Below are 14,978 nucleotides of genomic sequence, written 5' to 3'. Positions count from 1 at the left end.
TACTTTGTATGAGAAACATGATGCAGGGAAAGCAGGGATGAAAGAGTACATGAGCAAGTAAGATTGATTAAATACCATGGAGAAAAATAAGAAAAAAGTAATGCTCAAAATAAAGTACTATAAATATGATGTCATGAGCCAATAGAGTGAAACAAAACACAATTATCCTAAGTACACAACTGAGACTCAATGAAAGCTTTAAGCTGTGACCATACAGGACACATTTAGCAGTGTGCTGAGTCAGTAAAGAATATTTCAGAGTTTGAATATGGCAAGTCATTTTACCATTTAATAGCTAGACTGGATATGTATTGCAGATATCCTTGATTCAGATCAGACGTCCACAGTAACATTCTTCTTAACCACAATTTTTATTTCAGATATCCACAACTTCATTCTGTTTAGGAAAAATGTTGTATATTTGCAACAGAATTCATACTAGGAAAAAAACTCCAATAAATACATTGCGACTAGTAAAAATGCCATTACGGATATCCAAAATTGTCATGACAAAAAATGCATTGTGGATGTCTGTTCCAGGTTTCCAAAAAGAAAATGGGCCAAAAAGGTTCACTTTAGTTGTGACTAGTAACAATTGGATTGTAGATATCAGAAATTGAAGGTATTCCTACTCAGAATTATATTGCAGATATCCAGACTGTTATCAAAAATATATTTGAGGATAAATGAATGTTATGCTTTAAAGGAAGAATGAAATTACAGATATCTGCAATATATATCCAGTCGAACTATTACATTTTAAAATGGCCACTTATACTTTTTTAGGATTTATTAAAGATACCTTAAATTTAGTTTTGACTGGAAAAATCAAAGTTGTAGATATCTTGAAATACAATTTCTACTAGTAAGAATGTTATTATTGTGGGTAGCTATCTGACTAGAATACAATCTTGACGAGGAGAAATGCCATTGCCGATAGGAGTGTGATTCAATGAAATATTAAAAAGGCTTGATGTGTCATGTCTGCTGTAAACAGGAGAATTCACTATACTGGACAGGTTGGTGGAGGTTGTTCCTGGCCTGGCTGACTCATTCAGAGTCCTCAAGACAAATAAGCTGAACTTCCCCAAACAAGACTGTGATTCCAGGACTTTGGTGAACCCTCTATAGATAGAGATAACACCTGAACAAATTACTTTTGAAACAAAATGTTGAACTGGGCCATGTTGGTTTTTAAAAAGCTGACTTTTCAGAATGAAACAGATCACTTTTTTTTAACCAGCTGGTACATCAACTCTATTCTTCCTATATGGCCAAAACAAAGAATTTGTCAGCAGAACATTAACCCCACCACCAGGCAGAACGTTGATATTGAAGGCCAAAGCCTGGATTCCTTTCAATAACAACATTTTGTAACTTTCAGTGCCAATATCTTCTAAATGATTATGCCTACACTTGGCAACTTTGATGTGGTTAAGATTAGGGAAAAAATAAGGTTGTTTAGGGAAAGATAGCTATGCTAGCTAACTGCTTGGGAAAAGCTGCAACCTCTGTACCCAGAAGTCCTGTTGTTGCTTGAGGACACTGATCAGTGTCTAGCAGGTCCTGTTTACCAACCCTGAGGTTCTTCAGGATTTACTTTACCATAGGATTTCACAGGAATGGCAGACAAACGTATTGGAGACCAAACAGTGGATGCTCTCAGAATGGATTTAGCTCATTCCTTGGCTACAGAGAAGATATTCTTCCACCAGCAGAACGGACAGTACAATTTAATTTGACAAAGGAAATAATTGATTTGCTGAAGATTAGTTGCTCCTCTCTGTTGCTGCCTCATCTTGCGACTTGCGGGAGATACCACAACTGGGATTTGGCAATGCAGTCTTATGGGCAATTCATACTTTCCAAGTCTCCATGTCTGCGCGGAGCCCAATAGCCTGTACGCATTGCAAGCGCGCCTATTGTGCATACTGTAGTTTCATTCCACACTCCAGTCCAGCTGGTGGGGTATGCACCTCTAGTTGGTTTGCCAAGAGGAAGATAACAAAACGGATGCCTGTTTTACAGTAAGGTTGCACGAAGAGATCCGGTGTTCCCCACAATTGAACAGCCAAATAACTAATGACATTGTAGTATGAATGGAACTGTATTCGCAATGGAAAGTTTATCCGAGGCTTTACAGACCAGCTATGATTCAAAAGACTTGGAGTTTGTGACAAAAAATAAGAACTTACATGGTAACCACTGTAAGGTTTTCCGTGAATATATATATATATATATATATCTATCGGAATTGCAAAAACACTTCAGTGGGCAAATTCTGGTGAATTTGCGTCACAGTCTAAGCGCACCTTGAGAGCACAATGAAGGCCGGTCTAACGTATGCCTTACTTATCTTTGAGCGACGGACCCCAGAGGTGTGAGCACACACTAAACTACCATTATGCAAGGCCCTTAGGACTACAAACACTGCCCGGGTACTTTTTTCTCAATTGATTGTAAACCTAAAAACATTCTAATAAAGCTGCTTCTCCCCAGCACCTAATAGACATTAGTAAAAACCTGACTTCCTAGAGGACATCCAGAAAAAACATTCACAGTGAGAAAGATGCAACATACCGTACTGATCCACCACATGTGTGTTTCTACATTCTCCAACAGAATTTTTCAGGAGCATAAAAGACAAGAAGCTGTGAGTTGTTGCAGGAGATTCCTGTCCCTGCAAAATCGGAATTATTAAATTATGGAATATAGCCGTTAATAGTTCAATTAGAAAACAGCCACTCATAATTAAACTAGCAATGGTATCATACAGTAGTTCTTGAAAGGTCTTAGAAAGAAAGAGGCTGGGAAGGTTTACACTCTGGACGAGGTTTACACAAGCTGTAAGATAACTTTGACCCTATTTCATCCTGGCATTGGGGTCGTAATTCCTACATGAATGTGTAAATTAGTAAAACATGAGGCCACACACAAAGGTATTGGAATCTGATTTAGCTAAAATATCAGCCAGTTCTCATTCCAATACCGATACTTTGTCACAACCCTCGACGTCTGACACCGACGTACCAGGCCCATTTCAGCGTCTGTATGAGACGCACCAGACTTTCAAGTAACCACTATGTCAACACGACCGCTTGATTATTAGACGATCTGAGAAAATGCTCCGGGAGTGTGATGGCGTAGTATAAAGACTGAAAAAGCCACAAAGGGGCGGGAGGAACAAACAAACACAGGACTTTCAACCAGGAAAGCAGTGTTGGTGTCGAAAAGTTTTCCGTAATTTTGTTTCGTTGTTTGTGTTTTATTTTAATCACAACCATGAATTTTTCTAAATCAAACTGGTTTTGTTGCCTGAACCTAAGCAAGGGTTTTTGTTTAAAATCATGACGTCAACCACGTGTTTACTGCCACTGTGTGCTGGGCTACCCAATTGGGATATAAAGTGATGACTTGTAATGAGAACGTATTGATGTTTACATCTGCTCAATCTCGATAACATTTTATCTCCATTACGACTTTAATGCCAGGTGAAAATTTAGAGTTACATTATTTTAGAACAAAGGTGCTTTTGAGTGACTAGTTCTGAGACATTGACATCAGTTACATGACAATCAAACAACACTGAATAGTACGACAGTGGCTTACATGTAGCTGGAGCAGCTATCAAACCTTGCTAACCCTTTCTTAGTCTCTTTCAGCCTTGTGACCCATTATTTTCCCTGACACAGATGACACATTAATACAGTTATGGCTATAATTTAGGACAAAAGTTGAGCAATGGCTTGTCATTTTGCTGTTAAGTTGACTCAAGAACAGCATAGTATGGGTTCCATTTGTCAGGTTAATGGATAGAGGACTGCTTTTTAATTGCTGGTTGGTGTCATTGAGCACGGACAGATAACATTTGTATTGATTGTGCCAGCTAATCCATGGGCTCAGACACCCAAACTAAACTCATTCTTTGCTCACTGGCCCAATGTTTTTGCCTTTGACAGAATATCAAACAATCCCACGCCCTGATTGGTCGTTCCTGGTTAGATTGGACCATTGTCCGTAAATGGATGTATTAAATGATAACGTTTTACGTTTCTCAATCACCTGAATTAGTAACTTAACTAGGTTTTAAAGAAAGGATCCCAAAATGGCCAAAATAAAAGATTAAAGATTCTTTTTCACTTTTGTGGGAGCTAGGCTAGTAGTTTCCCCCAGGTTCCACTATTTATCCTAAATAGGCTAAACACACCATTCGTGGACATGCAGAAATAAAATAAAAACGTTTTTTCTGACTGAGTGGTCAGTGGTAAATCAAAGTAAATCCCAAAATGTTGAACTGTTTCTTTAAAATTGAAGAATATCCTTGATCCCAGAAAAGCACTTGAACTCTCAGCAGATTAACAAAACACCGGCCCAATAACTTTACATATTTCTTCTACTGTCCTGACTCATACATTACCATCAAATGAGCAACTAAAACAATCATGAACGGAAATGATTTTAATGTAGATTATCTCGTTAAAATGTTGAAACGACATCGTATGACTAAATAAAGTAAATAAACAGTAATTACAACTAGAAAGAAAGATTATCAAAATATCTATTGGCTTTCACTGAACCATATAACAACACATCAAGAAGCTAAAAAGAATCAAACTCGAGAAAAGGAAATAAGTTAACATATCTCAAGACGTAGAGATTTACAGTATATACATTCTTTTTAAAAAGATTGTGTTCATTGACTGGTAGCTCCATTGTTCTCCTTTCAGTTCAGACTTTCTCTTGCCAAGCAGCAGTTGTTAGTCGCTGACGTCCGAGTGGATCCAGGTATGTAACACAACACAAAAAGGCTTCTTTTAAGTAATCCTTGAAGGCTTCCTCCCAGCCCATTGCTTGTCTTTTTGTGGCGATCAGTTCTGTCCTACCCAGTGGCAGAATATTCCAATGGCTTTGGAGCATGGCAGAGGTCCACTCTTTGATTTGAAATAAAAATAAATAAAAAATATATAGAATATGTATTTTTTTTCTTTCTTGAAAACAGAAAATGTAACTTCACCTTGGGTAGTTCAACGTTCTTGTCAAGCTGCAAAGGGTACAAAAAAAGCTTTCTTTTTTTCATTCATTTTTGCTTTTCCTCCCAGGGTTTCATTTTTTTCTGTATCATTTTCAACATTTTATTCTTGTTTTTGTGTTGTTTTTTTTGCAATACATAGAGTGCTGAAAGTTTATAAGAAAAACAAGGAAGGTTCACAGCTAGTGTACATTTTTGTAAGCAGGTAAACAAAATGTAAAAGTGCTCTTATTTTGAAAGACTTTTTTTTTCAGTGTTTAGAAAGAAGTAGGAGGCACTTAGGTCCATCTTTATGGCGACAGACAGTCACTCAGGCCACACTTCCAGGCTCAGGATTGGAAGGTCCGGTCGGGCTCTTGCAAAAGTGAACAGCTCAGTGAGTCCAGGACAAGAAGGTGTATATATGAAGGTTTCGCAGATGAAAACACTGAAGCATTGGACTAGCACTAAAGAACACAACGGCTGCTGCACAGGACATGTTTGATTTATGCATGTTGTTCTTTCTTGTTGACCCACTTCCTCTATGTTTCAATGACAAGTGTTGAAAAAATGAAATCTGTCCTACAGATTGTCCAGTGAACAGTCCATTCCATCAACGTTTAGCAAGAACTGCCTTGTCCTTCTTTCACAGATTTATGTCTGGAATGTGGTGTTTTACTTTGTCAGCATTTTAGCTTTTTTCTTTGGATTTCGTATCTGGACAATTCCAGTTGCAGCCACAAGAATGCTGCCAGTTTTGGGAGTAGGCATGCCAACAGAGATTCAAAAAATTAAATAATGCAGCGCTTAAGTTTCTCTATCCAGTTTTAATAGGAACCATCCACCAAAGATTATTAGGAGCAGACACCTGTCTCGCACCCCAATTTTCACCCTCACAGATTTACTTAACAGACATGTTTAGTACTTCTGAACTGTGGGGGTCATGAAGATCTTGCAAAACGTTTTCCATAAACACTCAAGTTCTATACGAGGGGCATTGAGTCCAATCTGGCCAAGCACTGCTGTAAAGTTATAGAGAAATATACAAGCCTGGGCAAGATATCTTGGAACAGAAGAGCTTCCATTTTTGTTTAAAAAAAAACACTCTGTGCAGGTCAACCTTCTGAACTTCTACATTCCACAGTAGAAGTCAAGTATGGTTTACTGTGTGAGGACCAGACAAGAGTACAAGCCAAATGAGGCCTAGCAATTTAGATGGCTCCAATTTAGGGTTTTTGAAACCTAGCTATGTTGAACCATTGCCTGACTTACCAAGGGACACAGATAAATCCTTGTTAGGGTGAGGGTAGGTCAGGATATTTAAAATGTAGCCAAATTGAGCCAGATTCTACCAGGCTACATAAGGCTTCATCAAGATAGAACCAAAAGTGCTTTGATTTAGACAGAGTGAAATGGGGTCACATAGGACATGATGGTACCTAAATCATTAGGATAAGAAAACCAACAATACCAGACCAGTACAATCAGGGAAATCCAGTTCAGTCCAATTTGATGCAATCCAATCTTTATAGTCTTTTAGTCACGAGTTCATTCACAAAAGGAGCAAGACTGGACCTAAGAAGCCTCGGCTCAACCTTTTAGGTAAGGTTCAAGACATTTCCTTTGATTATAATGCGATGCAATCCAGTTCATTCCAATCCAGTTAAACATACTTTACTCCACTTTAGTTTGTTCATCCCGATACTTATATGTCAGGCAGTTGGATGAAATCCAGTCCATTTCTGATCCCAATCCACATGGTTCCATCTCAGACTATGCTGTGAGTCCAGGCCAGACTTCCACTCCAAGGCAATCCATTTCCTTCTAATCCTGTCTTCTCATTTGTATTCCAGTGAAGATCTAGTCCAACCCAAAACGCATCCAATTCCTCTTCCCTCTTATTCATTCCTATCCCAGTATGTCCAGATAGACCGGCGTGGCTTTCATCAGAGTGAACAGTATCTTCTGAATGTCTTTGATGTTAAGACGCTGCTGTGGCTCCCTCTGCCAGCAGCCCAGCATCATATCGTAGACTTCCTTGGGACAGAGCCTGGGCCGCTCCAGTACCCTGCCCTGAGTGATGCACTCTATCACCTGGGAAGACAGAAAGACGCACTGTTAAACAGGAAACAACATATCGCCTTCTTCTAAAGAAGCATTGGTTATGCAATTTAAAGATCACATGTAGTGCAACACACATTGGCTGCTTTGCAGAATGTGTCATTTGACCGGACGCATCACACAGACAGAAGAAGAAGTCTTGGTACAGTAATCAACATGTACCAGTCCAGGAAGGAAATGTTGATAAAACTGCTGCTTTTCTGGAGAGTTGAAAAACATTGATGGGAAAAAAACTGTAGTTGAAATAGTGACTATATATCATTTTTATATTGATAAACAGACAAGTGTATTACTATCATTATATATTTATAGTTCTGGGACTGAAAATGTGATACTACATGTAGTTACATTTTTCACCATTCCTTTTATGTTTGCTTTTGTTCTACACTAAATAATATATCATTGTTCATTGTGCATTTCACCTAATTATTGATTGTGATTGTAAGTTTATTTGGACTGTTTTGTGCTCTACATGCTTTGGATACTCTAAGGGTGAACATAATTGTTGTGTATTATACTCTAACACTTGGGTGGGAAGGCTATGTGTACATGTTGTATTGGCTGTATTGAACACAGGTTGAGTTATTATGTTATGTCAGTCAGCAGTAAAGAAAAGCTAAACAGACCTGGAGTTTGATACATGCACAGAAAAGCTTGGACGTTTTCAGGGCTGATGCATACGCCACAGGGTTATTAGGACTGAATTACACTCTGAGTGTCCCAGAAACAGCTTCAACTATCCAAACCTGAGCATCAATTAGACCTGCTACTAGCCTAATGCTGCTATGGTTCAAGTGAGTACATACAGTTCATGGTCCACAACACCTCAGCCAATTATTTGTCCTTATTATCAATATAAACAAGAGGAAGCTAATAAGATATTTGGCATTTTCAAGCTCCAAATAGCCTGCAGGGATTTAGAAACTGCTCAGTACCAGTGATCACCATTATCCCATCGGCCGTCGCATGTACTACATGACTTGTGGCGCAAGAGGGCAGGCGCTTACAAACATTTTGTCCACCTTTACAATCAGTTTTGCACATGAACCTCCTCACAGCAGCAGTGAAACATGGCGTTAGTTTGCGCCACCTGCTGATTGTCTAATGCAAAGTCCCTCCACCACCACAACGTCCTCTTGACACGGAAGCTTTAATATTTTCTTGCTAAGCTCATGTTTTTGGGGAATCAGCTCTCTCAGCTAAGAGCTCCCGCAAACTTGAAATATGACATGAAGTTGCATATGTATTGCTATGTATTAACTTTTTTATTGTATTTTTGTATTTGTCTGTTTTAATTTAGAACACTATGGACCTTTGTTGTCTACTTAATTAAGTAATTATTGTTATTAAACAGCAGAGCCTTTTCCATCAAAACTAACTATATAACCATTGGCAATAAGTGTCTCCGACTGAACTTGAACTTTTTTGGTTTGCCTAATGTACAGTTGAAAGTGAAGGTAGAGCATAGGCCCATCTAGATATCCGTTTTCTGCTGATAACCTGGGTTCAGTGTCAAACAGTGTTCTTTTTTTTTTTGGGAATCAAGCAATGGTTTTTTAAATGATGTTCATACTACCCAAAACCAGAAAGTCATTATTTCATTAAGAATTCTATTTGGTGTCTAGATTCAATGCCCTAATCCACTGTTGGTCTACTAAATCAGGCTGTTTGCATACACCGTTCCTATATATATCACTTTAACATGTATGTATTCCACAAAATGAATTCATATGTAATCCATGTGATTGTAAAGCTACAGACGCAGCATAGGGAGGAGGTCTGTGATTGATGTGTGAATCCAAAATCACTGCGCTTTGACCCAGGGTTAGGGTTAACGTCCCGTGTGAAACCAGAAGCCAACATTGACTTATTTGTCCTGTAACTTCCGTACTTAAATAACCCGACCTCTGTAGTTATTTTAACCCAAACCATGATTGTTTCCTCAACGTAACTGAGTAGTTTTGTTGCATAAAACTAATCAAGTTGTTCCCTGTGAGGTGAACAACTTGTTTGTTTATTTTGAAAAGACTTTCTGCATGTAACAGGTGAAGATTGACACCCTTTGCTGGACATTCGCAAGGGAACCCACAAAAGAAATCTGGACTAACTTTTCGTAAAATATCATACTTGTTATGGTATGTCAACTAAAGAGACTGAGAGTGTTGTTGCAATTCAATTAATCTGTTATATTTATTAATAATTACATTATCTCAATGAGGGTTCAGTAAAATGGCAAGGATAGAATCCACACAGGGAACTCGCTGTATTCTGGCCTGGGTTTTTAACACATAGTATTACTCTGTGAGACTCGCTCAGTCATATCTGGGGCTCCCTGCTGTCAAATAGGGTCTACTAGGTTTTCCTTATGCTCAGCACCTTTAACAAGAGCTTCATCTCCTCTTTGTTTTTCTCTGTGCAGTCATTTAAAAAAAAAACCTCACTGACACGTTCCACATGAAAATGTCTTCCCTCAGGCCATTTGACCAGCAACAGAAATACAACCTAAACTATTATGCAATTTTTTTGTCATAATAATAATAATAATAAATAATAATGTTGTCATCTTGTGAATTTTGTAAATGATAACACCTATCTTTTTTTTCAATAAATTGAAAAAAACCATTAAATTCTCATCTCATAAATCCTCCTGCTCCCGTGTCTCTCTGCGCTTGGGTCCATCCCCTACCAGTCTTTCCCAGAACCCTGACAACACATACAGTTTGTACATTACTAAGATAAGATACCGTACCTCATTATTGGCGAGCTGGAACCACGGCTGTTTGCCGTAAGTGAAGATCTCCCAGAGGATGACTCCGAAGCTCCAAACGTCACTCTCTGTGGTGAACTTCCTGTACATGATGCTCTCTGGAGGCATCCAGCGGATAGGCAGCATGGTGTGACCTCCCACCTGAACACACACATAGAAGAAAGAGGTTTTAGAGATGAGCATGAAATGTGTATGATAAAGTGTATGATGAATATCTTACCCTTGATGCCTTTGGGGGATGATTTCGCCATCATTGAAACGCCACAATTATTAAGGGACACACACAAATTAGTCAAACTTACATGTGGTCACTTGCTCATACAATGCCATTATTTTGCAAGTCACAAGCAAATATTATATATTGACAATCCCAGGTTTACAATTTGGAATCAACTTTGGGATTTATAATGGAAAATCCCATTTTATTACATTTTTCTGGGAAAACAAATTCATCAAAGTAATTGACCTGATATCTTCACCTCTAACCAAAGGTAAAAATAGTGCCTATTGTTACATTGTCCCAAAATGTGTTGTGGGAGGACGTCCAACCCTGTCTTCTCAAAATTCTGTTGCATGCTACTGCTTTGTTTTGAGGGCAATGTAATGGCTGCATTTATACTGTTTTTGTCCTGTATTCTGTAGGTCCAGACCAATCCATCCATAGAAGCCACGCCCATTTGGCTGCACTTCTGGTGGCCAAGCAATCACTCCGAACGTGCACTGACCTACTTAGAAAAAGCATGCAGTTCATATGCCTGATTCTAACAGAGTTTTAGTGAACTTCTAGAAACTGTGTTCCTGTACTCACTCACTGACCTACCTCCACCAAGCTACACTCACAATTAACATTCTTAAAACTGTATAAAGCGAAACAATGACCAGTGACATTTAAAAGCACTGTTCTCTGGCTTGCAGCTACAAATCAATAGCACATGGACCCTGTGGCATTTCATTATTAGTTTGTAAATACAAAACTCTACGCACAATGATGATAATGAGGATCCAATAAAAACCCAATACAGCCTACTGAGTTATAACATGCAGCAGGTCACTTCCTGTGGATTCTGTCATCGGGTGGACTTTTCCTCTAATCAAACATGAGTAATGTTGAGGATATGAGAAGACGAGCGGCCCAGAATGTCTTCTCTATTATCCGACAGCGTTTACATCAGACAGACTGAATCATTATTCATCTGCTCTTGCCTGCTCTCCAACTGCTGTGAAATCATGAAGCAGCTTGACTAATTTAGTCAAATATGTGCCTCCTAATAACGACTCACATAATGAATGACCTCCAGTGTGCCGCTGACTAATCGACCTTCCTGCACCCCTCCCCTCCTCCCTCCTTCCTCCACTGTCTGATTTCCCCGTCACCTCTTCCTCCTATCCTGCCATCCTTTACTTGTTTCTCTATCATAATTAGTAATTTCTTCAATATTCAATAAGCACTTTTACAACTTTAATTGAATCTGTTATTAGTGATCATTACTGTGTGTAACCTGTGTAGCCCTTTTCTCTCATCATTAACATACACTGACTTGAATACTTGTATAATTGTTCCAGGCATGAGAAATCCAAGCTGTATTCATTTCATCCATTTCCATGAAAAAATGAAATGATTGCTCTTTCATTAACAGCTCATTCACTCCTGAGATAATGCTTCTGCAGTATTTCAGTTTTGTCAACAGAAAAGTATCATCATCATTCATCATCAATCATTATTGGAGTGGCAGCCTAACCACATGACATTACCATGCGCTGATTTCGCTTAATTACAATTTCACTTGACGTTCAAGTTATGGTGGTGGATATAAACACACCTCTATAAACTAGAGAGAATGCTGTAAAAAGTTTGTACTTTACATTGGACATTTAACCCATCGTGCGCTCCAATGGTGAAAAGTAGTTACTCTCTCTTGGTGAGAGAGTATCAAACATTTAGAATGTCTGATGATCCATAAGCTCACTGTGTTACAATAATCCATATTTTAACTATAACATATAGCTCAATACAAAGTGTGCGTCTCAGTCCAGCAGGTGCTCTTCCATAAAGCACTCTTTTCCACATGTCATAGTAGTGTAATTATTCAAATACTGACGGCTGCATCCCAGTACTAGGACTCTGGTCTCGTGCATGCTGATTCACTATCATGGCTCATTGCTGGCTGTTCTCATTCACTGTTTGTACTTATACCTACAAAAAGTAATGCAATCAAATTTGGATACAACCCACTTAATCGTGAGCCAGGGCAAGCAGGGCTGCAACCAAGGAAGTCAGGGGGGTGTAGTATAAAGAGAGGCAAAGTCTGTGTAGGGGTGGACGGATTGGTCAAAACACACAGGACTTTCACCCAGAACATTGCTGTTCGGGTCCCTTGTGAGACCAAAAGTTATTATGGACTTGTTCTAACCTATTTTTGCTTAACTTACATAACTACTTTAATTTGTTACATAAGTTAAGTAACAAACACATGACTTTCACCCCGGAGATCGCTGTTGGTGTCCTGTGAGAAACCAAAAGTCAACATTGACTTATTTTAACATACTTATTTGTAAGATATCATGCATACTGTTGTCTGAGGATACGTTGCTCTTAAAGACAATTAACAAAGCTATGAAGCTGGCTGGTTGGCGGGTTCTGTAAACCCATTTCAAACAGTGGGAATAGCTGATGCCCCCAACATTGCACCCCTGGCCTGATGTGGCGTCGTGTCTGATGTGATCGCATCATTCAGAAATCAGTGCAAGCTACAATTTATTCAAGCATACAGTTTGAGCAGCAGCAGAGTAAATCCATGCACAAGCATAGACTATTTGAGTGCGAGGAAGCAAAGTTCGGAGGGAAAGCACTACAAAATTTGAACCCTGAAATCAATTTGGCATGCTCTCAAAATTAGTCCACAAATTGAGTTCAAATTAAGTCCACTCTCTTGAATAGAGAGAGAAAAAAGCTCCATTTTTTTTCAACCTGTCTTTCCAGAAGATGATTCTGGGACAGCACTTTTCCGTAGATTTGAAAAGCTCTGCATAATCACATTCATTCAAAGGCTTCATGTTCTCAGGCTTCATGTTCAGGCCCAGGGTTACTGTTCGCCTCGGGCCAAGAGCTGGCCTGAGTTTAATCATTCTCTGGTTCCAGCTTTTACATTTTTTTTTATGTGACCGTAAACTCAATATCTATGGGTTTTTGGACAGTTTGTCAAAGAAAACAAGAAACACGAAGAAGTCACCTTGGGTTCGTTGAAACTGTGATTGACAATTTAAGTAGGTAAATCATCAAAATTCAGAACCATATTTCAAAATTGAGCTGCCAGAAGAGTAGAGGTAGATGGAGATATATGCACTGCAGCTTTGGTTGTTACATTGTAAAGTCTGGGAAGCCGGGTACAGCCGTCAGCATGCAGCACAGAGGTGCGTGCACTCCATCTGACCCTGAAGTCCTGTATGCTTCGGTGCAATCTGCTCAGTCTGAGCTGCAGACAGAGTTCCCAGAGTTCTGTTTGACTGCAGGCAAACAATCTGCACAGGGAGGAGGATCACTGTAGGAAAATGATATCCTCTGTCACTTTGGCTGTCTGAGTTTGAATTGTAGACAGCTGATGCATGTTAATCAGCCAGTCATTCTGTCCTCTCAGACGGAGTACAGCTGGGAGGATATGTGGCCTTGTGCCTGGAAAAGGAAATGTTTGGCTTACTTGCCAAGAGATTAACTAAATATGAAAAATACCAATACAAACAGGAAATTGTGGAAGCTGCATTTCTCAAAGGCTCAAAGTCAACAATGGATGAGTCAACAAAACAACTTTAGTCTGAAACAACTTTAAGACTGATGTTTGTGACAGTCAATGTTGGTTTCTCGTTAACCGTGACCATGATCATTCCATAACCTCAACCAAGTGTTTATTATTGTAACCAAGACGACGAAGGTCCTGCGACCTTAACAAAATAGTCATTTTATCCCAAACCAAGATGTTTCTCTAAGCTTAAAGGTGCACTTTGTAATGCCTAGCCACATGCCCCAAATACATAAAGGGGAACATTTCACCTCTACTACTGGGTCGATAAAATCTTAATTTATTGTCATCAGTTCTAAAACAAAATCCAAGTACTAACTAACAACAAATTCAACCTAAACAACATGCTGCATTATGGTGAAGGTCGGTGACTGCACATGAGCAACACAAACAAGGGAGTGAACAAGTTCACTGCTGATAAGGGTACAAATGTAAAGAGTCAGTTAGCCATTGCTGCTGCTGTCTACCAGTAGGCCCCGCTGAGACATTGGAGCAGCCATTAAAAAGAAAGCAGTCCACAGAAGCTACTTAGGGGGATGGGACTCGATGGAGTCATTGACATTTACTGCCAAATACAAATTATTTCCCACCATGCCAATTAACGTGCTAGAGAGTCTCCTGAAAATCCCTACGAGCCGCTGTTGCATGCGTCAATGAAGACAAACCTCTTCTGCACAGGCAGGACACGTAAAAGGTGGTTTCTCTATCTGGGACCCACATGATCGTTTTCAACATCTCACCCATCATTTAGAGAAGCTACGAAGTTACTCATAATGTCATGGCCATTTAAGTTATAGCAGCCGTCGGCCATCCTCCATCTGTCCACTGCTGACATTTTGAGAACAAAACTTAGGTCGTCCAAAACCACAATGAAAAAATCCAAAGGTGAGTCTGGTTGGGTGATGTCATGTAATTCTCCACCACATCTAACCAAAAGCACAACACATGTATTGGATAGTGAAGAAGGCATCCAATAAAGGTCAAGGAACTATATATATGTCGCGTGCCAGTTTCCGCTTGTTACTGCTTGTTGCATGCATGGTGTCTTTTCTAAACTAACTTCAGAGTTCACAAACTTGGTTTCAGCCTTTTACATGCATATGTTTTTTCTAAATTAACTTCAAATGCAGGTTTACTTGCGCAAGTACTTATGCAAGTACTTAGCTAGGTTTAGGCCACAAAAGTACCTGATTAGACTTAGAAAAATGTTGTGGTTTGGGTTAAAATAAGTATCCTACTTTTGTTTGGTAGAATGTTTACCTTTTTAACATAACTGGCATTAGTTAAG

The 14,978-nt window shown here is 39.2% G+C and overlaps 1 protein-coding gene across 1 annotated transcript in view; it reads right to left on the bottom strand.

The window, feature by feature from the left end:
* Positions 1 to 6,916: 6,916 nt before the first annotated feature.
* The window catches only part of LOC306698749 (NT-3 growth factor receptor-like), a gene marked incomplete at both ends in the record, with an annotated part of 212,451 nt that continues 204,389 nt past the window's right edge, over positions 6,917 to 14,978 (bottom strand). Inside the window, 2 exons of the mRNA XM_079163218.1 lie at positions 6,917 to 7,102; positions 9,879 to 10,037. Coding sequence (XP_079019344.1) covers positions 6,917 to 7,102; positions 9,879 to 10,037 — 345 coding nt within the window. The remainder of the gene's footprint in view (positions 7,103 to 9,878; positions 10,038 to 14,978) is intronic.

This window comes from Pholis gunnellus (genome assembly GCF_910591455.1).
Source record: "Pholis gunnellus genome assembly, chromosome: 7".
NCBI classification, from domain to species: Eukaryota; Metazoa; Chordata; class Actinopteri; order Perciformes; family Pholidae; genus Pholis; species Pholis gunnellus.
The sequence above is the reverse complement of the archived record's forward strand: the minus strand, read 5'-3'. Positions and strand labels throughout refer to the sequence as shown.